Below are 25,185 nucleotides of genomic sequence, written 5' to 3' on the forward strand. Positions count from 1 at the left end.
TTTTATCTGCTTATTGGTATTTCTGGAGGTTTATAGTGATGTTTCACTATACGTGAATCCGATATCTAAACTTGTCAACTAATCAGCCGTCCTCATATCTCGTTCGATATTAATACTAAAAATATCATCCCTCGATACCCCATCCGGTATGAAGGTGAATTGGATCGTCCATATACCACGTCTGGTATGAGTGTTAAAAATACTCTCAATCGTCCCTATGTACCCGATCTGTCTACCATCTCTCAGAATATCCAGTAAGACAACGATTTATTAATTTGCATAATTAAATAATTTTCTATTTGTATATTAATTTCATATTTCATAAATCAACCGTAAATCACGCAAGACAAACATATATGCATCAAGGAAGCACAACTGAATCATTTAATCATTCTAATATATTATCATGTATTTAAAGCTGTAAAATTAAATAAAAAGTTAAATATGACAAGTAAATAACTAACCGGTTCTAATTCCATTTGTGATCTATAATTGTTTTCAAAATTTTTTAAATTTCACAAAATACCATATTATTGATTATTAAGTTTCAATTCCATAATAGAGAATAAAATGAGAGATTCTTATCTGAATCGATATTCAAAATACCGAACTTTTTACTGCGCCTATTAGCAGTCCCCAGGTTTTCTGAATTTTCATGTGGAGATTAAATATACTTCACGTACTTAAAAATATCCAGAAATCCAAAATCGGTATTAAAAATTCATTTCTGACCAATTTCAGAATTCCGGTACGGCGGCACCACCGTGCTCCGACAACGACACCACTACCCGCGGCAGCAATTTGCTTCAGCCTGGCCGATTTTGGCTGACTTTATACGTATCTCTACGAAAAAATACAATAGTGGGTCTCAGTTGGCCCAAAAAACCAGAAAACAAAAACCTACCGGTGGTAGAGTTTTTGGGTGCAGTGGCTCTGCCAGCTCACATTCGCGGCTGAGATTCCTTTTTGGGTTAACCTGTAAAAAACAGAACGGTAAACACAACATGAGAAAAATCGCATGATATGGAAAATGGGAAGGGACTCATCAGAGGAGGTTGCGGGTTTTGCCCGCAGCACCTCCCCCGGGCTTTGCCCGTAGTTTTGGCTCACCTACTATTTGTTTTGCTCCGATATGATTACAGGAGTGCTCGGAATCGAATTTCGAGTGGGTAGGAGAATTTTTACCTTTTTTTGCAGTCGGAGGTGGCTTCGGTGTAGCGACGGTTAGCAGTCGGCTCTCTTTTCTGGCGTCTCTTTCTTCTTCTCCAGTAGGGGGCTAGTGGTTAGGATTTGGGTTCAGCGTGATGCGAAATATTTATACTAATATCGCATTAATCTGGACTGTCCATCACGATTGATCTCATTTGTTCGATCGCACTTAACGAGAAAACAAATTTAGACCGTTCATCGAGTTTGATCTCGACCGTCCGATCGCACATAAGGGAGAAACGGATCCGAACCGTCCACGCATACGGAATCGCTCCTGGGTCGTCTGATTGTGGAACACGCGGATCACCAGCGTGGCCTCTTGCGCAGCACTGAGTCAGCGTGCCTTGCGATGCTGCGCACTCCGATTCGTCGAGACTGCTGATTGAGCGGTCTTATATGACCAAATTTTTTTATTTGCACTTTGACGTTTTTGTTCTAATTTTTCTTTTAAAAACACTATAAAACCTAAGTTTCTATCTCTTTTTTACTAAAATTATTTTTAATCTTATCCCTAATTTATTTTTTTTTTATAATTCCACATTAAATTAAAATAAATTAATTTGAAAAATAAATTTTTATATATTTTAAAATATAAAAATAAAATTTATATAATGATGTATATAATAATTATCTATTTGATTGTTGTTTATTTAAAATTTTCAAACTATAAGAATAAAATTTAATTTATATTTGACTATTAATTTTTTAAAATTAATTTGTTTATAATTAACTATTTAAGGACGGTACATAGAGAATATAACTTAGAGCTTTGCCACTCTAAACCCCACATTACTGCAAATTTACACTTTTGTGAAACTATACAATAATTTTTTAAAAAAATATGTAGAAGAAACTTTAATTTGATTTTTTTTTTAGTATTTCATGTAATCAATCATATTAACAATATATTAATATATGTAAGTAATACCAGAAAAAAGTTATATTTTGCTCCCTTTTTTTAAACCTAAAAAATAAAAATAATATGTTAATACTAATTATAGTTATATATTATATCAAAATAAAATTTTAAATATTATTATTTACTTAAAATTTAAAAGATACAAATAAAATTAAATAGTTATTTATTTGAAATTTTTAAATATAAAAATAGAATTTGATTTAATGTATTATTATTTAATATCAGATGTAAATAATTTCGATGATATATATAGTAATTGATAATTATTGAGATTATTAGAAATTTATACTATTTAAGTTTTATTTTTATATTAAAATTATTTAGTAATTATATAATTAAATATATAAGTAGTTCAACTAAACCTTCTCTTGCTCTCCGCGAACAGACGGAGGCTCAGTCAGGCTTCATTCGATCACAAGACTGTCGGTCCATTTATTCTCTCTCAGATTGCTCTTTCAGTGGGCGTGGTTTTGTTTCTTATCATCTCTTCAAGCTCGTCGCTGTCGTTCCTAGAAGGCGAAAGATGCAGGTAATCTTTCTCTAAGTGAAGACGAAACCCTAATTATTTATTGCATCTTACGCTGCCCTCCATCTCGTGTTTAAAATTTTTTTCTTAGCCCTTAACTTAAAATCCTGTACTTTCTTTTCTCGTTTGATTGTGTTTATTATTTCCCTCCCAATCAACAGAAATTGGACTCGCTTTCTGCAGTGAACTCATAAATAATATATATATTTTTTTATCAATTCATATCTTTTCGTCTCCTGCTCATTCTTGTGACTGTTGGTGTATCTCAAATTTAGAAATGTATAAGCAATGATCTAGTTGCATCTTTTTTCCCAGTTTTATAGTAGTGATATATCTGTCCTCAATGGTGGAATTGATGTTATGAGTGTCTTTGCAGGCAAGTGATAGGTTTAACATTAATTCCCAGCTTGAACACCTCCAAGCTAAATATGTGGGAACTGGGCATGCGGATTTGAATAGATTGTGAGTTACCTGTTTTGTTCCCTTTTTTTAAGAATTCATTTTTTTACTTTCTGACTTTTTTAAACATGCTTTTGTTGGAGTTTTTAGTGAGTGGGCAGTGAATATTCAACGTGATAGCTATGCCTCATACATTGGACATTACCCTCTTCTAGCATACTTTGCCATCGCAGAAAACGAATCAATCGGGAGAGAGCGCTACAACTTCATGCAGGTTCTCTTTATTTTCTTTACCTTGTTCCTTTTACATTTACTAGTTCATAATTTCTGTTTAATAAGAAATAGCTATGTGATTGCTACAACTTCATGCAGGTTCTCTTTATTTTCTTTATCTTGTTTTCTTTTATGTTTACTAGTTGTGCATAATTACTACCTAATAAGAAATAGCTATATGATTGGAATGGAAAGGGGAAAAATAACCACCTATTCCTTGAGTGCTATGTGGCTTGAAAATTGTGAATGAGATTGTTTGATATATCTACATAGGTTGACACATGGCTACGTTGCAACTCTTATGCTTCGATTCTGCATTCAGTCGAGGTACTACATTATTTTGTTTTCCAATAAGTATTATTAATAGAGAAGGGAAAAAAGAATACAGTCAAGGAGAATAAGACAGCCTCCACTGCTAGAAAAGTAAAAGAAATGCATAGAAAACAAAATACTAGCTCTTAGAAATAAAAACTTCTCAATTTCGATGTAGATCAGTGATGCTAATAGTAGAATAATGACAGTGGGCTTGAACCCACAATGTAGCCCAAAAAATGGCTCTTTCTACGGCTCTTGGAAAGGGGTGGTATGGCCATTCAAAATCTGACGATTCCTTGCAAACCAGATGCTCCAAAGGATAGGAAATATTGCACCTCTCACAAGGGGCTTAGCCATACCTGCAGTCCATTCCCTTTCAAAAAACAACTATGAACGCCTCCGTTGTCGGGGGCGTCACCCAACTTAAACCAACTTCAACAATTTTATCCAGAACCTCCAAGATGTACTGCAGTGCAAGAATAGATGTTAGTGCATCTCTCATCATACAAAACACATCACACATATATCTAGAGACAGGTCTCGATGAGGTCAGCGAACTTGAAGCATCTCATAAGTGTTTAACTTCTAATGAATGGCAGTCCAAGTGAACGCTTTGACTTAAGAAGGAAGAGGAGATTTCCAGAACTCTTTGGCCTTGTATCTTGGATTACCATTAGGTTTGGAAATGATGCAAATGAATAACCCTGAAGGTTCCAGGGTCCATGTCATAATGTTTGATTGGGTGTTAAGTTGAATAGGTTCCAAGAAATTTAGAAGGTTTATCATGGTTAGAAGATTCCAGTATTTTAACAACTTTATTAAACACACCTTCCTAAATGATTTACTCCTAGGATTACCTCCTAAGGAACTCCTAGATATGTAATCGGCCATGAAAGTCTAGTCTACCCTATCGCATCAGTCGGGTCTTTCACTGTCTCTTCACTCACATTGATCCTACTGACCCACTCTGTATCAAATTTATCTGTTATCTTGATATATGCTTAAACACTTGACCAAGTGCGAGTGCATCTTTAATGGAGCTTTTTGTTGTGTAACAGGAATAAGATAGTGCCATCAACAAATTGAAGATGAGAGACCTCTATTCTATTGCTTCCCATAGAAACCTTGTAAGAATCCTCTCTCCAACCCATGTAACAACATCCTACTTAACACATCCATTACCAAAATAAAGAGGAAGGGTGAAAGTGAGTCCTCTTGCCTTATACCTCTAGAGGCTGCAAACCACTCTTGTGGCTTACCATTTATAATGACAGCAAATGGCCAGATAATAAACACCCCTTATTACATGTCCTCTGTCTCTCCCCGAGACCTTTTCACGCCATTACTCTCTCCAAGAATCTCCAATTCATACTATTGTAAGCTTTTTCAAAATCTAACTTTAGGACTACTTTTTTCCTTAGCATTCTGGAGATGCTCCACCACTTTGTTTACTATAATAGAGACATCTACAATTTGTCATCCTCTCATAAAGGGGTTTTGGTCGATGGAAAGTGTCATCCAGGACCTCACAAAGTCTTAAGGATGGCACTTTTCTTCATCCACTTGTCACTGAACCAATGGAGTAATAGTAATATACCTTCTTGGAGTTATCTTTTTCAGGAATGAGGTGATGAATGTCGAATTCATTTTTCTACTAATGACTTCATTCATGTAAAATTCATCAAATTCAACTTGACTACATTCTACATGTTTGAAAGTTATAAAAAAGGCGTCTAGTCTAGGTCCTTTGTCAATACTCAAGGCCCAAACAACTTTCATTACTTCCTCTTCAAATCATTTGCAACCAATCCGCTTCGTCACTGTAGATAGATTTGACCCCTAAAACCTACCAATTTTCAACCCAAACCAAGGAACTCAAAGCAATGCAACTTACGCGAAAGGATTAAAGACACCACAAAAATGTTTCTAGGACTCAGCTGGTCTCTTGCATAAGTAATACCATTCACTAGAATATTTCCCCTTTTCCTAAGATCGTCAATAATGATGATTCTCTCTCTTACTACCTCTTAAGCAAGGGAAATGAGTCTAGGAGGCTTATTTAGCTTTCAAATATGCTTTAAAGGGAGATGTTATGGATTGGATATAAATAAACTAGGTGCAAGAATAAGGATTTTAATGTGAAGGAACTGTTAATACCCAATTTCATGTCTGTCTTGTTAGCTATGGAGGAAGAGGTGCTGAAGGAAACTAACTTATTCATCAAACTCTCAGTCATTCAGATTTTTGACGAGATCCACAGCCACACTTTCTGGCTGAAAGAGCAAGGAAAGATGTCCCACACAATAGCATAGTTGCTTGTAGCCAAAGAGAACACAATGAGGAACAATTGCTCTAAAGCTGACCATCATAACAATCATTTGTCATAGAACTTGCCCATCTGGAAATAATTTTCTCCGAAAGGCTCGAGTCATGCACGCCACAAAAATTGGCACTGAAGTGCCTCCGATGTCCTTCCCACACTAGTCGAAAATGGGAAGACAAATAACAAATGCGAAGGTTAGACAAATGTACCTTTAATGAGAATGAGCATGCTCTCTTTGGATGGATAACCTGTTTTCACCCTACAAATCTTTTGTCGAATCTAGCTACCATGAACTCTAGCTTGACTTTGACTTTGAATTCAGCACTGAGGTAATCCTAGATATTTTAGAGCAAATTTGGCATCTTACATCCCAAAATACCTGGAGACATCCACATACAGCCCCGCCCCAACTAGAACCAACTTTGGTTTAGCCAAGTTGATCTTAAGTGTGAGGCAACAAAAGCAGAGAAGGGTGCATTTGATGTTAAGGAGGGCATCAATATTTTTTTTAAAATAAAAAAGAAATATTATTATGCACAAAGGTACCAAGGGGGTACCGCCCCAAATACAAAATTAACAGTTGATCAGGTAGTTCATAACAACCCCAACATCTTCCTAATTAGCTATGTCATGACTAATCAAAATAGACCCAAAAGTATGAAGCTATCTAACCCTAATATTTACAATGTGTCTATTTCAAGACCCTCAAAAGCCCTAGTATTCCTCTCCTTCTAAACCACCCATATAATGAAAAACAAGATAAGAAATAAATCTATTTTCTTTTTACATAAATTAGCCCACGCCAACAGCTTCTTACTAACACTACCCTCCATGACCCACATCAATCCCATAATCCCATACACATGCTCCCAAATTCTGTAGACCATAGGACAATGGAGTAACAAGTGACTGCAAGATTCTTCTTCAGCCTTGCTGATAGGATCATAAGATCCCAACGACAACCCAAAAAAGAATCCCCAGAAAACAATCAACACTCCAGGATCAACCCCCACGATTCCCACTCAACTTTTGCACTCCCAACCTCCACGATCTCTGGCCAACTTCTGCACTCTGCATGATCCCACGATCTCTGCCCAGCTTCTGCACTCTACATGATCCCCGCAACACACCAGCCCAGTCACTTATCCTTTCACATGTTTAATTTCTTTCTGCACATTTTAACTAAGATCCTTTATTTTAGGTAGAACAGTTAGAAATTCTGATATTTAAACTACCAGAAGCACGAGAAAAAGGGGAGAACATTTTTGCAAAATTACCTATGGTCATTCCCGCCCGAAAGAGAAAAGTGTGACAAATCGTAATGGCTTTGACTGGGACTTATCAATTGGTATGAGAGCCATGTCTAATAAGGAGAGGATTGAACAACTCGATGCAAGCGTTGGGGGATTGCAAGATAGCTTCAGCAGAATGGAGTTGGGAGTTGCGGATAAGTTGCACCAGATGAGGGACACCCTCAAACGGTTGACCGAAACATTGCTAGCCAACCGAGAGATTACAGCAGCAACACCCCAGTCCGAGCAGGGCCGACATAGCTTGCCTGTGACGAAGGACACAGAAGAAATGAAGGTAACTGTCCCCCCTTCCACTCTCGACTTGCCAAACTAGAATTTTCAATTTTTGTAGGGAATGATCCGACCGAATGGATCAACCGGGTGGAACAATTCTTTGATTACCAAGCCATCGCCGACAAATAGAAAGTGCAATTGGCTTCTTTCCACTTGGAAGGTGAAGCCAACCAGTGGTGGCAATGATTTCGTCGAACTTATCAAGAAGAGGGGAAGTTGGTGACATGGATCGGATTTGTAGAAGAACTTTGGGCCCGCTTTGGGCCAACAGAGGCAGAAGACTTTGATGAGGCCTTGTCTAAAATTAAACAGGTTGGCCCATTGAGAGAGTACCAAAAGGAGTTTGAACGGCTTGGCAACCAAGTTTACGGCTCGACCCAAAAGGCTTTAATTGGCATCGTCATGGCTGGGCTTCAGCTCGAGATAGCAGATGGGATAAGGATGTTCAAGCCCAGGACCTTGAAGGATGCAATAAGTCTGGCCCGCATGCACGAGGAACAGTTGGGCCGTCAAGGTAGGCTAGACTGGGGCGGGTGGAATCAACCCGACCCATAAGCGCGCTCCCCTATTCGACTAGACTCCGCGAGCTCTAACAGAAACACTCGCAGCTCCCAAGCGGTTATCTTGGGAAGAGGCACAGCCTCGGCAAGCATAAGGTCTGTGCTTCCACTATAACAAAAAGTTTATCTTCAGCCACAGATGCCGCCGGTCCCAACTATTACTTCTAGAAGGCAACGAAGAGGAAGAGAATGCTGATCCTGTGAAGCTTGGCTGAACGAAGAGACCAAAAGTACCTGAACCTTGAGGACAAGGTTCTAAAAAAGGGGGAGACAATGATAGGATCATAAGATCCCAACGAAAACCCAAAAAAGAATCCCCAGAAAACAGTCAACACTCCAAGATTAACCCCCACGATTCCCTCTCAACTTTTTCACTCCCAACCTCCACGATCTCTGGCCAACTTCTGCACTCTGCATGATCCCACGATCTCTGCGCAGCTTCTGCACTCCGCATGATCCTCGCAACACACCAGCCCAGTCACTTATCCTTTCACATGTTTAATTTCTTTCTGCACATTTTAACTAAGATCCTTTATTTTAGGTAGAACAGTTAGAAATTCTGCTATTTAAACTACCAGAAGCACGAGAAAAAGGGGAGAACATCTCTGCAAAATTACCTGTGGTTATTCTCACCCGAAAGAGAAAAGTTTGTGAAAAATCTAAATGGCTTTGACTGGGACCTATCACTTGCACATGTAACACCTATTGGTTATTATCATTCCTCTCTTTCTCAATGCATCAATGGTCAAGATTTTTTCTTTGACAGCTTCCCAAATAAAAAAAGCCATTCAGGGCGGAGCTTTAGACCTCCAAATTTGCTTAAATGGTGCTGTCTTGGCATTCTCCGCATAATTTAATGGCAATAAGATTGTAGTAGGACTTCACTGAAAAGCTTTTTTTCTTGTCTGGTTTCCAGATTCTTTTGTCATTCTCATTACTCACCTTAAAAACAGCAAGCCACCGCAGCAAATTACAGAATTCAGCCTCCTCATCCTCCTTTAAACTTCTTCTAACCTGAATACACCATCCACCTCCCCCTTCTCCCTTCTCAAACACCTTCTCCACAAGAATATCCCTCTCTTTAGCAATCGCAAAAATCTTTGGGAATTTATCTTTCAGTTTGAAGTCACCAGCCCACTCATCCTTCCAGAATTTTATTTCAGCACCATTACCAACCTGCCAACGTAAGCAGTCATAAAAAGTCTTGCTGTCGGAGCTGATTTTCTTCCATAAGTTAGACCCATGGCATTTATATTTCCCTCTCCTACTAAGGAGGCAATCAATATTGCCACATAGAGGGAAAGTGGGAGAGTTAAAAAAAAAAAGAAAAAGAAAAAAAGGAGGGAATCATCCCTAGACTAGCAATATAAAGTTAAATGAAATTATATGAGTTATGCAGTTCCTCTACTCTGCGGCTGATTTTAGTGATTCTTATTAGTCATGATAGCTTTTACATGATTTTGTTATATTATGTTTTGTTTCCTCTTTGTTAGGCTTAATTGTTGTTTTAGTGAAAAATACACCTAACGTTTTAATTTATTTTGATATTTGTCAACAGAAAATGCTTTTGCCATGTGGTTTGCCCCCTGAAAGAGAAGATGATTGAGGATTGCTGATTAGAATGTGAAGTGAAAACCTTGATTCAAGTGCCTGCAATATGAGGAACCAACAGGCCCGAAATTTGTGTTTGCTGTAGATCGTTTGTGGATTTATTTAGCTTTATGTTGCCCTTAAATGACGTACTCCGAAAAAAATGGTGCACTTAAATGACTCTGACTCTGTATTTATATTTCCATTGCGGTGGAAATTTGACTTTTTATTGGTTAGAATGTTGAATTATATTATTAATTCATGTTTTGATCATGGACCATCGATCTTAGCAATCTAAGAGCTTTTCTTGGCCTGCTCATTGAGTTTAACCCTAATGCTTAGAGCAACTGGTGCACTATTAAGTTGTGAATTGGTGTAGCACGTTTGCTCTAGATACTTGTTGCGATTCACTTCTTGGTATTTCTTCCTTGGAACTCCAAGAATGCCGTGCCATGTAAAGCAACAGGGTTCCTGCTCCAAGCAACAACTATGAAGCCGGGTGCCTTTTCTCTCTGGTGAAGATGTTGGAAGTTGGAAAACTTTGAAAGTGACATGGTAAGAATAATAAACTAGGTCATTTATCATGGAGGTCGACTGGTCATGATGTGGTTGCGACATCATCAATTTCATTATGTGGGGACTATGAGCCTTTGAAACGAGCGTGAAGCAAACATATGGAATGATATTATTTCAGAGCAAAATTATAGAACTTTGCTGCAAAAACTCAGTCTTCTGCCTAGACCTTCCTGCAATTTTTGTCCCAGTAGTCCCATCCAAAGGTGATTTGTTTGGAGCAAAATCTGGAAGAGCTGTTAACTGAGTGCGTTTTACTGAGAGATATGGAAACATATAAAAATGCAAGAATTCAGATCATAAAGTGAAAAATGAAGTATGAAAATGAAAATTAAGGTTTCAGACTATTGTTTGATTTCAGAATACTTTTTACTATTATCCTCTCAAGACTCACCAATTAAAATATAACTTTTTTGACAAGAAAGAAAAACAAACAGTTGAATTTCAATCTCGTCGGGAGAGAGAGAATTACCAACCCAACCATATAGTGAAAAAAGAAATTGTAATACAAGCAACAGTCAATAGAAGAACAGAGGTGAAATTCCAAGCAGGAGATGTGTATCCTTTTGTCAGCCACACTTGTAGCTCCCTGTGTTGGCTCTTCAATGATAAGTACAAGTTCTTCATACATACAAGGAAGCACCTTCATTCTTCAAGTACTTTAATGGAGATAAATAATGAGTTCGGCTCAAGCTCTTATCCAGACCCTTCTCAGAAACCCTGGTACCATCAAATCTAAGTACCAAGCCAAGCAACTTCATGCCCAAATCCTAAAAACCCGATCACTCTCTCACTCTGTTGCGTCTATAATCATCTCCTTTTACTCAAACTTCAACCTTCTACGAGATTCCATTCTTCTCTTCAACACTCTCAACTCGCCCCCACTCCTTGCCTGGAAATCCATCATCAGATGCTACACCAACAATGGCTGTCTTGTGCAATCTTTGGCTACTTTTATTAAAATGCGTGCTTCTGGTAAATACTCAGATCACAACGTTATCCCTTCTGTGTTAAAATCATGTACCTTACTCGTGGATACCAGGCTGGGCGAGTCCGTTCATGGCTGTATTATTAGGCTGGGAATGGATTTCGATTTGTATACCGGGAATGCCCTTATGAATATGTACTCAAAGTTTCAAGCTTTGGGTGGGACTGGTGGACAGGTAACTCGTGTGTTGAATGTGTTCGACGAAATGCCGCATAGAACGAAAAACAGTGAATTGAACATGAATTATTCACCCGATAAGTGTAATAGTGTTGGAGGGATAGTACATGCCGATTGGGATCCAAGGAATGGAGCGTTTCTTTCATATGAGAGTTCCAACTGTAGTAGAGATGACTTCGATAAAATGGCTGTGGGAATTGGTCATGGCTTCAATTTGAAACTTCTTAGTGAGACATTGCCACTTGTTGATGCTACAGATGGCATAGCTGATTATTGTCCTGACAAAATTTATACGCAAAAGATAGACAGAATGCAAATTGACAGTGTGGAAAAAGTTTTCAAAATGATGCCAAAGAGGGATGTTGTTTCTTGGAATACCGTGATTTCTGGGAAGGCACAAAATGGGATGTACAAAGAAGCCTTAAGGATGGTTAGGGAGATGGGGAATGCCAATTTGAAGCCTGATTCTTTCACCCTGTCCAGTGTCCTTCCTATATTTGCAGAGTATGCGGATCTCATCAAGGGAAAGGAGATTCATGGATATGCTATTAGACATGGATTCAATAGAGACGTGTTTATTGGAAGTAGCTTGATTGGCATGTATGCAAAATGTGCAAGGGTGGAAGATTCAAATAGGGTTTTCTATCTCCTACCTCAAAAAGATAGCATTTCATGGAACTCGGTTATTGCAGGATGTGTGCAGAATGGCCTATTTGATGAAGGTCTTAGATTGTTTCGATGGATGTTAGTGTCCAAAATTAAGCCCCAGCCTATTTCCTTTTCTAGTATCATGCCTGCTTGTGCCCACTTGACGACGCTCCATTTAGGAAAACAACTCCACGCATACATAATCAGGAATGATTTTTATGCTAATGTGTTCATAGTCAGTGCTCTTGCGAACATGTATGCCAAATGTGGGAACATTAGGATTGCAAGATGCATTTTTGACAAAATTCAGCTACATGACATGGTATCCTGGACAGCCATTATCATGGGACATGCTTTGCATGGCCGTGCGCGTGATGCCATTTCTTTATTTGAGCAGATGATAACAGAGGGTGTGAGACCCAATGATGTGGCTTTTGTGGCTGTATTAACTGCTTGTAGTCATGCTGGATTGATAGATGAAGCTTGGAAATATTTCAATAGTATGACTCAGAATTATGGCATTGCTCCAGGCTTAGAACATTATGCTGCTGTGGCTGATCTTCTTGGCCGTGCTGGGAAGTTAGACGAAGCATATCAATTCATCTCCAGCATGCATATTGAACCAACAGGGAGTGTCTGGTCAACATTGTTAGCTGCTTGTAGAGTCCACAAGAATGTTGAGCTGGCTGAAAAGGTTGCTAAGAAAATTTTTGCTGTGGATCCTGATAACATTGGAGCTTATATTCTTTTGTGCAACATATATTCAGCTGCTCGGAGATGGAAGGACACAGTGAAGTTGCGATTGTATATGAGGGAAAAGGGCATGAAGAAAACACCAGCTTGTAGCTGGATTGAAGTTAAAACCAAGATGCATGCTTTTGTGGCAGGAGATAAATCTCACCCTTCTTATGACAGAATCAATGAGTTTTTGGACTTTCTTTTAGAAAAGATGGAAAAAGAAGGGTATGTTGCCGACACAAATGAGGAGCTCCATGATGTTGAAGAGGAGCAAAAGAAGTACTTACTAGGAAGCCATAGCGAGAGGCTAGCCATAGCTTTTGGTATCATTAGCACACCTCCTGGAACAACAATTCGAGTAACAAAAAACATCCGGGTATGTGTGGACTGCCATACAGCAATCAAGTTTATATCAAAGATTGTTGAGAGAGAAATAATTGTCAGGGATAATAGCCGATTTCACCATTTTAAGGATGGAAATTGTTCATGTGGGAATTACTGGTAATTGGCTCTTGTATGGAGCAGCTGCGGAGACATAATCATTGAATATGATCACAGACTGACAGCTAAAAAGCTCTACTGACATGAAGTTTACATTGTTTGAACAAGAGATGTTTTGGTTCCTGGGCATTTTGCATATTTCTAATTGCTTGTGTGCAGAGAAAGATGAGAACATCATCAATGGGGCCATTCTGCTGCATTTTCCAGATGCGGTTGAAGCAAGGCATGGTGTTCCATGATTCTGCACCTTTTGATTAGGAAGAAAGAAATCTCAGCCACTGAAAATAATCAGATAATTTTTTTAAAAAAAAATTGTGTCTTAATGTCTGAGGCAACTTAGAATTTCCCATGGCAGTGATGGAAGGGCTAAAGATTGAGCGAGCAGTCGGTGTAGTGAAAAAGATCACTGGAAAGCGACTTAACACTCTACCAATGCCTGCAACTTCTGTAATGCTTTGGAGGCATTGAAGCAGAGATTAAAGCAATGTGTTTTAGGCTTTTCTAGTTTTGTCATGTTGGTAGGTATGGAAATGGATAGAGGAGCCCACTCTCTAGGTAAAGTAGAATCTCTTGTTTATTTTAGGGAGCTGCACAGTGAGGACAGAGCAAATTATTCTTTTCCCTTTTACTAAACTGCAATGATAGTTATAAAATTAAAAATATGAATAAATTTAATTTAATTATGTACCAAATATTTAAATTATAATTAATTTAATTATATACCAAACACATTTTTCTATCTTTGTAATTTAAATGTTATACTAATTGCTTAGTTAAAAATTTATTGAAATTAAACCTGAGAAAAGTAAGAAAATAGTTGTAGTTATGCTAACTATTTAATTTAAAATTATAATAAAATATAAACTGTTTAAATTAAAAATCTATTAACAGTCTACGGGGGAAAAAAAAAAAAAAAGGAGCCCATTAAATAAGCTTTGAAACCAATATGAGTTCTTTTGGAAACTCTAATTTTCTCAAAATTTTGTATTAAAAAATTAAAAATTTTATTAACCAGTGAAAATTCTACCAGATGTCACAATTATATTAACTAAATTTTTTGTTAAAATTAAAACTACATAATTAAGAATTTTATTAGTTATTTAATTAAAATTTTCATCTTAAATTAAAAATTTCCATTAAAATTATATCAATTAGCCTAACTAAAATTTTAATTGAATTTAAGCACATAAATTACTAACACTTTTACAGTTTGACTAAAAATTTTATTTAAATTAGAACTAGCACATACCGATTTATAATTACTATTAAATCCAAATACAATTATCGCACTTGTATTTATTATTCAAAAAATTCTTAGTTTAAACTTTACATCTTATATGATTATTATAATTTCTATATTTGCAATATTACGTACATATTTACGTGTTTATGTTGGTGAAATCAAAATAAAATATTAAAGTTTGATTTTATAAAAAAAATATTCTTCAATTAATTATTAATTGATAAAATTTTAAAATTCTCTGCACTAATCCTATGCATGCACGTAATTAGGATATGTTAATATACAAATGATTTCTTGTCTCATATGAATTAAAGTTGATAAGATTTTTTTTTACTTATAACCTTTTGATCATTACTAGTTGGAAATATTAAATAATTCATCCCATTAATAATGTCTAAATAAGAAATTATGAAATAAAAAAACAAAATTAATGTTCATATTATTTAAAACGTTTATTATTTCGGAATAAATTAAATAAAGTTAACAAATAACTTGTCCCGTTAACAATCTCTAATACTAATAATGCCCATAATATATAGTTTTAATTTTAATAATATGATAACATAATAAAAAATTAAAAATATATTTCATATAATATAACGTAATAACTACATGTTTTTTAATCTAATAAAAAACAAACTTATATCTTAAAAACCATTTAAAGTATGTAAATTATATTTTAATGTAAGGGCAACATGGGAAAATCATGTGTAAGAATAAGAACAAGTGATATTTGCCTTCTCTACCAAAAGAACTAAAAGCCAATAATGTCTGCAATCTTTCCAGTTTCCTCATATCAATCTTCAAGTTTTCCCATCACTCTTCTTCCATTTTTTCTCTCTCAATATTCTTTACCTAAGAATATAATAAACTCTATCTCTGTCCTTACCGCTGATCCGAATATCGCCAAATGAATTCATCCCCAAATTCTTGCCGCACAACTCGTAGCTTTTAGATTCTCTTATTAATTTTTTCCGCAAAAAAAAAAAAAAAAGAATAGTGATAAAACCACCTTTTACCCATTGATTTTCGCCTTTACCAAACTTTTCATCCACTTTTCTTCTTTCCAACTTTCTCCAGAAAATGCAGTTGAATTCATTTCTGTTTGGATTAACTGGTTAATGGGCATGGCTTAGTTTTTTTAAGCAGCTTCGTGTTCGTGTTAGTGTGGTCAGTTGTGAGATAAGTGTTTGCTTTTTGGCTTCCATCATTTGGAGCACAGAAGTTCCCATTTTTTCAGTTTGGATTGTTTACTTTTGTGACAACTAGTTTTTTTTCTCCATGTGTTTCGTGGATCTGGGTGATGGGTGGGACAATCGGCGATGAGATTTAGTGATAAGCAAATATTTTTGAGTAATCTGCTTTTTATTTCATTTATTTTTTTTGAGTAATCTGTACGTTGAATTGGATTATGAGCTAAAGAGGGGAGAGAGGATACTGTAGTCTTTCATCATATCTTGATTCGGAATTATAACCATGGATAATGTTATCGGTGGCAAGTTTAAGCTGGGGCGCAAGATAGGTAGCGGATCGTTTGGTGAACTTTATTTGGGTACGTAATAGTCTTTACCTGTCGCGATTGTGTTTTTAGGGCTTTGGCCTTCTTTTCCTTTTATTGACATATGTTTTGTATTTTTTCTGGGTTGGTTTATGGTGCTGCAGGTATTAATGTGCAAAGTGGAGAAGAAGTGGCTGTCAAGCTGGTATTTTTTGAAAGCAATCTTTTTCCCATGCTCCTTGGATTATTTTGTCAGGGTGGTTTTTATTTTGAATTATCTTATCGTGTATGCTCGGAATATGCATGAATTAATTGTGTAATGTCGTTTGTAATTTCTGTAAACATGTAAGTTTGATTTTGCAGTTCTTTGTATAGCTAACTTATTTATTACCCTGGAAAGGGGCGGGTTAGTTCTTGCAATTTATTAACGTGGTAAATGGTCTTTTTCATTGTAATGCCATGGGCTCTTTCATTTTTATATCTGGTTTAACTAGATCAAATTCTGAGAAATCTTTCTGGTATTCCACTTTGCCTTACATTCTGGAGATCCTAGTTAGGCTGAAGACAGTGGAAACATACTTTTGTTCAGTAGCATGTCTTTTCAGTATCATTTTTTTTGAAGATTTTATTAGTTGTATTGGGTTGTTGCAATGGAGGTTCCAGAGAAGAAGGTTATAATATTAACTTTCTTTTTCAATTCTGTTGATGAGTGGTCTTCAGCTGTCTTGCATTTACTTTGAGTTATTGGATTGAGACATTTAATTTCGATTCAGGAAAAAAGGATCTGTCAGGGACATTTGTATTGAAGGATGTTTTATTAAAATAAGTTGAAATATTTGATCTAAAAATCTATATCTTTGCGAATATGTATAAAGTTTTTATTCAGATTCTATATAGTCTAACCTTTCTTCTTGTTCATTTTGAAGATCATAATGTCTTGTGACTATATCACTTGTGAGTTTGGCCTTTTATATTGCTTGATCTTTCCTTTATCCCCAGGAATCTGCACAGACCAAGCATCCTCAACTTCACTATGAGTCAAAATTATACATGCTTCTTCAAGGAGGAAGTAAGTTTTATTTTCTTTTACTTTCCTTTTCTGCAGAGATTTTTATTAAGTTCTCTTTGACATTTATATGATTTATTCTGGATTAAATATTTTTCTTAGTTAAGCTATACTAATGTGATTTCTGCATGTGAAGCTGGTATTCCGCATCTGAAATGGTTCGGAGTTGAGGGTGAATTCAACATTATGGTTATTGACCTTCTTGGACCAAGCTTGGAAGACTTATTTAATTATTGCAATCGGAGATTTTCTCTGAAAACAGTATTGATGCTTGCAGATCAATTAGTAAGTGCGTCTACCAATTTCAGGATTGGTTTTGTCGGTTCATATGTAAATCATATATGCTTTTTTCTTTTCCATTTACTTTGTGCAGCTAAATAGAGTTGAATATATGCATTCGCGGGGCTTTCTTCACCGTGATATAAAGCCTGACAACTTTTTGATGGGTTTAGGTCGCAAAGCAAACCAGGTAAATTATTCTTTTACTGTTTTACTCAGTAAGTGCATTTCATATATTTTCCTTCGACAGAAGTGTATGATGAAACAATTGAGAAATGATTGTTCGCTGCTCATGGAAAAAAAATGGATTGCTAATGATGTCTAAATCTTCCATACATCTGCCTTAACTAAAGGTAGAAATAAAAGAAGGTTCTGTTTATTTCTAAATCTTCCATAGGTCTCCCTTTCTAAATGTAGAAATAAAATAAGTTTCTGGGAAGTGTTTTGTGGTATCTGGATTTTATTTCTTTCCTCAAGAGAGTAGCTGGGAGGAAATGCTGTTCAGTGCCAATCACCAATTTGCAAGACAAAAATTTTCAGGCCAACTGAAATTTCGATAAACTGTTACGTTTTGATGGGTTTTTTTTTTTAATTTTGAGAAAATACTCTAGTACAAGGAAGGATAAATGCTTAAGATTTAAGTTTTCCAATTTTAAGAATTTTTAAGGACACAAATAGAAAGTAAAGAAAAATTAGTAGTATCATTCTTTTTTTCCCCAAAAGAGTAAGAGAACTAAAGTATCTATGGTAACAAATGCTTTGACAGAAAGAATTCTGTGGTAACAGTTATTGGGAAAAAAATTTTGCCGCTATTCTGAACGATCTCACTTTTGATTTGTTAAACAATTGTTATGATTTTATATATTGTGGTAATAATAATGCATTTTGATGATGTTTCAGTCAAGCCTGTGAGGGATGTATTCTAAGGCTCTGATTTTAGAATGACATCAGAAGGATATAGAAAAATGCATGTTTTGCATGGTTTGTAGTTGTTCATTTTTGGCTTGAGTGGCATAAGTTTAGAAGAAATTGTTGGCCAGTGGTTATATTCATTCTAACATTTTTTCCCAATCCCTTTTGCATTTCTATTAGGTTGCTATTAATATAATATATTTCTTTAATTTCTTTTGTATATGGGTTGGTGCCCCCTTGGTACCTATAATTAATGAATATACTTATACTTCATTTGAAAAAAATAATATATTTCCTTTGTCTGACTTAATTCAAAGTTACTGTATGGCATATGCTGTCTTGATTAAGGATTACAGGCTTTTTTCTTTCTTTTAAATTATTTTTGGAGCCATTCACAATTTTCCTGTATGCTGCTCAATGTTAGTTCTTTATCTCTCCATAATCATGGATTTAGTTCATCACAGATGTATGTCAGTCACTTCCTTTGAACCGTTCAGTGAATGATAATTCACTTTTTTTCTTTTTTGAGATAAGTGAATGATGATTCACTTAGTGTCGTGTGCTTACCTTTTCCATGATAGAGCTAAGAGTTGTTTCCCATGTAGAATTTGACCGATTCTACAACATGATTAAATTCAAATATCAGAATTACATTCATTGTTTGTTTGTTTAAGCTAATTATTTTTAGATAAATCAAATTTTTAATATTTTGAATGTAGAGTTACTAATGGAGGTGATTTATTAATGGTTTGAGTACTTCCAAAAAATAAATGGTTTGAAGAAGAGAAAAATGGAGGAGAAATATGAAGAGTGATTAAAAAAATTGTGAAAATGTTATATGAGATTTTGATTTTGTTCATCTTTCAAATCCCATCAAGAAGGTCCTAGCCCTTTATAGATCCGGATAATTTGTTCCATGCTATAAAGTACTTCTTTGGTATTTTATTTGAGATGTTATAGAATGTGCCTTATTCTTATTCTAAGCATTTCCTTTATTGGTTTATTTCCCTCATTCAACCACAGGTGTATATCATTGATTATGGGCTTGCAAAGAAATTTAGGGATCTTCAAACACACAAGCATATACCATACAGGTACTTAACATAATCAATCATTGTTTTCAAGGGGATGTTCTTCTCTTCAGTAGTGACTTTTCAGTCTTTAGATAGTATGACAGTATTGCCAGTTTTGGTGAATTCTAGTTCAAAACATGTGGTGATGCAGAGTTTATTGGCTTAGGATCGCCTAAATAGATTATAAATCATTATTCTATTAAATATATGGAGCTACGCTAGTATTTTTTTAGTAGAGAACTACTGTCCTATATAGATTAGTGGGTAGGAAACCTAGTTAAATGCTAGGAAGAGGAAAAAGTATTAGTGGAAGCATTAAAGAGAGTGTGTGTGAAAGAGGAAAATGCATTTATGATGCAGATTTGAAATTTGAAAATAGATTAACAAGGAAGAGGAGAAGGTGGAACAATTTCAGTAATTAACCGAACTGGCGGAATAAATTTCAGCAGGTTTGGTTTCGGTTTTCTTATTTATTTTGATTGGTTCGGTCGGTTATCTCGCATCAGTCGGTTTTTTATCGCTTTTAAACTTTTTTAACCGAAACCGACAGAACTCACCGATGCATATCCCTATATAAAACTATTATATTATTTAAGAGTCTATTATTATATTTTAGTTACTTTAAGATTTATTCTTATTATTAGTTAGTTTTTCTATTTGTATTGGTTGTAGTATTTCCGATTTTATCAGGAGTAATATTGTTAATTTATTAGTAGCAGTATCTATCTTATTAGGAGTAATATTTCTATTCTTGTTTGTTTAGTACTTTTTATTGTAATTGTTCTTAATAAAAATTACTTAGAAAACATCATAAATATCTCCCTAATGTAATTTCTTGAGACATATTTTGTTATTTAATAAAATACTTTGTGGTTTCTCATTTTTCTGGTTGTGACGTAATAAATTCTTTAATGCAGTGTTTAAGATTTTTTAGATGTGATGTCTAAGAACAACTAGGTGCAAAGTCTAGATTTTTATTTCCAAATCTTAAAGTGGGCAAATTAGCCCTAATTTGTCCTATATCACTTTGTTTCTACATCTATATTTGTGGCATTGGTTCTGTATGCTTTAATGTGAAGCAGGTAATCAGCTTTGTTTTTTAAGAGGATCTTAGAGCAGAGTTTAATACTTTTTTTGAGTAAAAGTTTGACATCTATAGAAAAGCTTTTTGCTTTGTTCTCCGTAAATTTTATTAATTTTGATTATATAGAAATGTTTTGAGAAATTAAAAAATTCTCTAGAACTGTTAGATATTTTGAGTATGAAATTCTGCTTTCTTTGGGCACATTTTTTTTTTTCATTCGACCAAATATATTTTTTTGAAACTGCTTTTAGTTGGTTTAATATTGGATTGTACTTCCAGGTTTAATCATTTCCAAATTGTGTGCATTGAGAAGATTTTTCGGTTACTTATAAAAAACATGCAAATAGGTGTAGAATGGGTGGTTTCCATGCATAGAGCTTATATTGAAATATGAAGCGAGAAATTGATGGGCTTCTGAAGGAGAAATTACCCCTTTCCTTATAAGAAGGGAACACTGTTTTTATGCCCTTTGTATCTGAACAGTCATGCCGAGCTTATTGGTCCAAAGGAGGACCGGACAGGACTGGGACCAAAGTTACAAATTCTTGGACCAAAGACCATATCAAAATAAAAGAGGACTGATTGTAGTTCCGTACACGTGTATTTTGTTCTGTCTTAATTAAACATCTTTGTGTTGTTTTTTTAAATTAAAAAAAAAACCTTTATTTTTCAATAAGAAAAGTACAAAAATTCATCAAGTAGCATAAAGATAGCGGTTAGCAAACATTAAAATTAAAAAATCCAGTTTTTGTTTTAGATTGGAATTTTGAATTTAAATTTTTTTGGACTGAACTTGACCAAATTTAATTTGGCCAGTTTACAGGTCAGTTATCTAGTCTAGACTGGTCGAGTTTTATGGTTTCGATCAAGAATTGAATACCAGTCACGTTCTCATCAGTGAAGGATAGCTTCTTCCTTCTAGATGTCTTGGAGCCTTTCTTATTTGTGGTGTAGATTCTTTTGGTAACCATTTGGTTGATTATTGATCATATTTCTCCCTTAATAAAAGAAAAGAGGTTTTTCATCATGTATAGGCTCTTTTTAGGTGATAGTTGAGTAGGTTTGGGGCAGGGAACCTCTCTCTTTTAACCAACCTCATCACCTCATCCTCTCCTTCAGTGTAGCTGGAGCTGGTAGGAAGAATTTTCCCCATCCTGCTCCATTGGAAAATCTTCACCCTAGCATCTGTCCTGCCTAATTTAAATATTAAGGTTTATCTAATTATCTACATTTTATGTAGAATAATTATAAAAATTTGAGAATAGGAAAATGAGGTTAATAACAATCTCAATGAATATTAAATATAAAGAATAATATAAGTTTTTCCTTATAAAAATAAATAGTATATATTATAAATATATTAAACATATGAAAAATACTTAAAAAGAGAAAGGTGAGGCAGGTATGGGATGTCTTCTTCATGCCCATCCCATCCGTCTCGCTTGTTAATTTCTCTCTCTCCTTACCTACTTCACCACTTGCACTCACGCCCCCATTTACCGATCCCATCCCTGGATGGAGTGGGGCAGATATGAAAATTGGATTACCCAGCATAATTATATTCCAAAACATTGCAGAGGCTATGAAGAAAGATTCCAGGAAAGTAGTTTTTCTTGTATCTTGTCTAACGAGTGATTTTTTAAGGTGACTTTATCTTCGGCAATGATGCTTTCCTAATGTTTTGCGTTTGTGGTCAAACTTACCTTTAGTTTTTAGTTAATATAGGCATCTATGTTATATAGGTGATTGCACTATCTTGTATCGTTCTTAAAGGACATCCCCAACCAGTAGGTAATTTAGCGTATGATTTTAGTTCTGTTTTCTTATCTGTACCGGGAAACCTTGGATTGTCATGTGCCAAGTGTTATGATCAGGAAGAACTTTGTCCTATAAGCCTTCAGCTTTCTCTTTCATAAATACTCATTAAGTATGTCTTTCAGGGAGAACAAGAATCTTACAGGGACCGCTCGCTATGCTAGTGTTAACACTCACCTTGGAGTTGGTAAGTGAATTGTCTGTGTGACTCATAATGAGATGGATCTTCTGGTACCATTATATATGAGACCTATGAATTTCATCTGTCTGTAATCTGTCTTATTGGGATCTTAATTAACTTGCAGAGCAAAGCAGAAGAGACGATCTGGAATCCCTCGGTTATGTGCTTATGTATTTTCTACGAGGAAGGTGGGGGGACATCTATGTTCCATGCATCACATATATTTGTCTAAAGCTCCTTGACATTTTTTAACTTTAATATTCTTATGTCTTTGTCTCAGCCTTCCCTGGCAAGGCTTAAAAGCAGGAACCAAAAAGCAGAAATATGACAAGATCAGTGAAAAAAAGATGCTCACACCTATAGAGGTATAAGTGGTTTCTTCTTATATATCTCGTACCTACAAAGTAATTTCTAATGATAGTGTTTCTTGTTATTTACTAACAAGTGTCTTGGTGTTTTAACTTCTATCTTTTGCTTTCTTTGAGTTTTTTCACGTCGTATTATGTGTGCTGAAACACTGATATATCCCTTCTCAGGTGCTTTGCAAATCTTATCCATCTGAGTTCACTTCATATTTCCATTATTGTCGATCATTGCGTTTTGAGGACAAACCAGATTATTCATATCTGAAGAGGCTTTTCCGTGATCTATTTATTCGAGAAGGTTGCTTATCCTATCATGCGTTTTATTCCTCTGCCTGTCTGCCTGTGTGCTAATATAGTATTCAGTGATCTCGTCAACATTTAAGAAACTTAATCATATTTGTTGGTAACAGGTTATCAGTTTGACCACGTATTCGATTGGACAATATTGAAGTATCCACAGATTAGCTCCAGCTCTAGACAACGAGTTAGTTATTTGCATTTATAGTTATGAAGTGACAGTGTCTTCCTGGTTTCAGTTTCTCAGTGGTTGTTTTATTCTCGTGCTTGTCTCTTTTTTGACAGCCAAATCTCAAAGCAGCTCTAAATGCCCCTGGACCATCTGCTGAGAGAGTTGAAAGGCCTTTAGGTACCTTTTCATTAATTGGAAACATTCATAAATAGCTTAGGTAATATTTATATCAATAGAACTTATCTAAGACTTCCCTCAAATTTTTAGGTGATGATTCCTTTTCTTCTAGGGTTTAAGGTTCTTTTTTCTTTTTTGTTTTTGTATGCTTTCCAGTATTTAGTTGACTAGCTGTGAATTGCGTCTCTTTCTTTCCAAGTTTTGAAGAAGATTTAGTTGATTTTTTCTCTCGCTCTGTGGGAAAAATTAATAATTGTTGATATTAACACATTAATTCCTCTTTCATAGGGGGACAGGATATCCGAGATAGATTTTCTGGTGCAGTCGAGGCATTTGCTAGACGAAATGGCTCCGGTCTTGGTGAACAGGCTAGACACAGAACCTCAGATGATGTGCCATCACCCAAGGACATGGTTAGTTATTGCCTGTAAACTTTTTGACTTTTGAGTTTCTGCACAAACTGGCACTTCAACGTTTTTGACATTTTACACTTTGCTAGAAGCTGAATCTTGTTTTGTCCTTTTCTTTAATATTTTTAACCCCTTCAGCACCCTGATTCTGAAAGACCTCGCTCTTCATCTCGAAATGGAAGTACGTCAAAAAGGGCTGTTGTTTCAAGCAACAGACCAAGCTCTTCTGGTGATTTTACCGAGAATCGGTCAAGCAGATTAGTTTCAAGCAGTGCTCGCCTCTCCATGACACAAAGGGTTCAACCTGGATTTGAGTCTAAATCAACTTCGTTTGCTCGTACTGCAGCCACTAGAAGCGGACGTGATGATGCACTTAGGAGCTTTGAGCTTCTTACAATTGGCACTGGAAAAAGGAAATAAGTGGTAGGGAGTACATATGGTAAGAAGGAACCAGTTATTTCGAGGTTATAAAGTTTCATATCTCAAAAACTCCACTCTGGTTTCACTGCAGCTACTCTGTGCACATATATATCTGCTTTTGCTGGGCTTCATCCACAAGTTTACTTCAGTCAAATTTATCCATAGACCAGTTGGGAACTCTGCATATACCTCATCAGGGATTCTGATTAGTGGAATTATATCCCCTGTAAGACTTCCTGAAGAGTAGAGATAAATGATCTCACTCTGGGGAATTGTTCATATGTTTAAAACATCGCTAGTTTTAATAATCACCTTCTTTATGAGTTTCTTTCAGAACAAAATAATGCTTAAGAACAAACTAAAGCCTGCTTTGGGCTTCTCTCTGATGTTTTTTTTATTTCACAATGCTTTTCACATTATCTGTTGTGAATGTATAAAGTTAGCGTTTCTGCAGAGCCTTTGGTCGGTTAGCTTGAGAAGATGGCACTACTGAGTGATTGATTATTTGGGCGATTGATAATCCACGTACATAACTTTTATGAAGTGACAAGAGAGTCTTTGCTTTATAGTAATCTTGTCCCGTGTACGCATCCTAAGCTATTATTTTGAGTTGGAAGATCCTTTCGGAAAGAAATTAACCAGTGGGCTCGTCCTTCTCGTTGTATTTTGTTATTTACATTATATTGGTATCTTCTTATGTTTTTACGCTATATGTATATAAAATACAATTGGTTAATGGCTGGTTTCTTAAATTGCAGAAGTGCAAAATATGGGTTCGTTCAGATTGGTTTTATAATACGGGGAATCTGATTAAGAACTGGCTACGTATATGTAATCGGAGAATACATGGGAACATCCTAAAAGATTA

General features: G+C 35.6%; 3 protein-coding genes across 4 annotated transcripts; all 3 read left to right on the forward strand.

Annotated features, from left to right (window-relative positions):
- The first annotated feature begins 2,484 nt into the window (after positions 1 to 2,484).
- LOC110825158 (uncharacterized protein At4g14342) lies at positions 2,485 to 9,980 on the forward strand. Of its 2 annotated transcripts, XM_088215250.1 has the most exons (5): positions 2,485 to 2,657; positions 3,031 to 3,116; positions 3,204 to 3,327; positions 3,600 to 3,653; positions 9,669 to 9,980. In XM_088215250.1, exons 1-5 carry the CDS (start codon positions 2,652 to 2,654, stop codon positions 9,714 to 9,716), a joined length of 318 nt encoding a protein of 105 aa, XP_088071376.1. In that variant the 5' UTR covers positions 2,485 to 2,651; the 3' UTR covers positions 9,717 to 9,980. The 2 variants fall into 2 exon arrangements, with proteins under 2 accessions (XP_088071376.1, XP_088071377.1); XM_088215251.1 differs by lacking the exon at positions 3,600 to 3,653 and having other exon boundaries at positions 2,487 to 2,657.
- A 127-nt stretch (positions 9,981 to 10,107) lies between these two features.
- Positions 10,108 to 14,017, forward strand: LOC110815894 (Tetratricopeptide repeat (TPR)-like superfamily protein). Its single transcript, XM_022043864.2, has one exon. The coding sequence runs from the start codon at positions 10,951 to 10,953 to the stop codon at positions 13,327 to 13,329; it is 2,379 nt and encodes a 792-aa protein (XP_021899556.2). The 5' UTR covers positions 10,108 to 10,950; the 3' UTR covers positions 13,330 to 14,017.
- A 1,298-nt stretch (positions 14,018 to 15,315) lies between these two features.
- On the forward strand, positions 15,316 to 24,703 carry CKL10 (casein kinase I-like 10). The gene is made up of 14 exons (XM_022043771.2): positions 15,316 to 16,120; positions 16,231 to 16,271; positions 17,066 to 17,135; positions 17,269 to 17,417; positions 17,506 to 17,601; positions 19,347 to 19,417; positions 22,421 to 22,482; positions 22,601 to 22,664; positions 22,757 to 22,841; positions 23,013 to 23,139; positions 23,252 to 23,325; positions 23,424 to 23,487; positions 23,776 to 23,900; positions 24,036 to 24,703. The coding sequence occupies exons 1-14, from the start codon at positions 16,045 to 16,047 to the stop codon at positions 24,315 to 24,317; spliced, it is 1,386 nt and encodes a 461-aa protein (XP_021899463.2). The 5' UTR covers positions 15,316 to 16,044; the 3' UTR covers positions 24,318 to 24,703.
- Positions 24,704 to 25,185: the final 482 nt, after the last annotated feature.

Source organism: Carica papaya, chromosome 3 (assembly GCF_054855325.1).
Source record: "Carica papaya isolate Zhongbai chromosome 3, ASM5485532v1, whole genome shotgun sequence".
NCBI lineage: Eukaryota > Viridiplantae > Streptophyta > Magnoliopsida > Brassicales > Caricaceae > Carica > Carica papaya.

Bases quoted from the DNA above. Each gene is read 5' to 3' on its own strand.
- LOC110825158 (XM_088215250.1), top strand. The intron at 3,117-3,203 runs GTGAGTTACCTG...TGGAGTTTTTAG, and splicing joins CATGCGGATTTGAATAGATT to TGAGTGGGCAGTGAATATTC. The intron at 3,328-3,599 runs GTTCTCTTTATT...ATATCTACATAG, and splicing joins AGCGCTACAACTTCATGCAG to GTTGACACATGGCTACGTTG.
- LOC110815894 (XM_022043864.2), top strand. From the start codon at position 10,951: ATGAGTTCGGCTCAAGCTCTTATCCAGACCCTTCTCAGAAACCCTGGT.
- CKL10 (XM_022043771.2), top strand. From the start codon at position 16,045: ATGGATAATGTTATCGGTGGCAAGTTTAAGCTGGGGCGCAAGATAGGT. The intron at 16,272-17,065 runs GTATTTTTTGAA...CTTTATCCCCAG, and splicing joins AAGAAGTGGCTGTCAAGCTG to GAATCTGCACAGACCAAGCA. The intron at 22,483-22,600 runs GTAAGTGAATTG...ATTAACTTGCAG, and splicing joins TAACACTCACCTTGGAGTTG to AGCAAAGCAGAAGAGACGAT.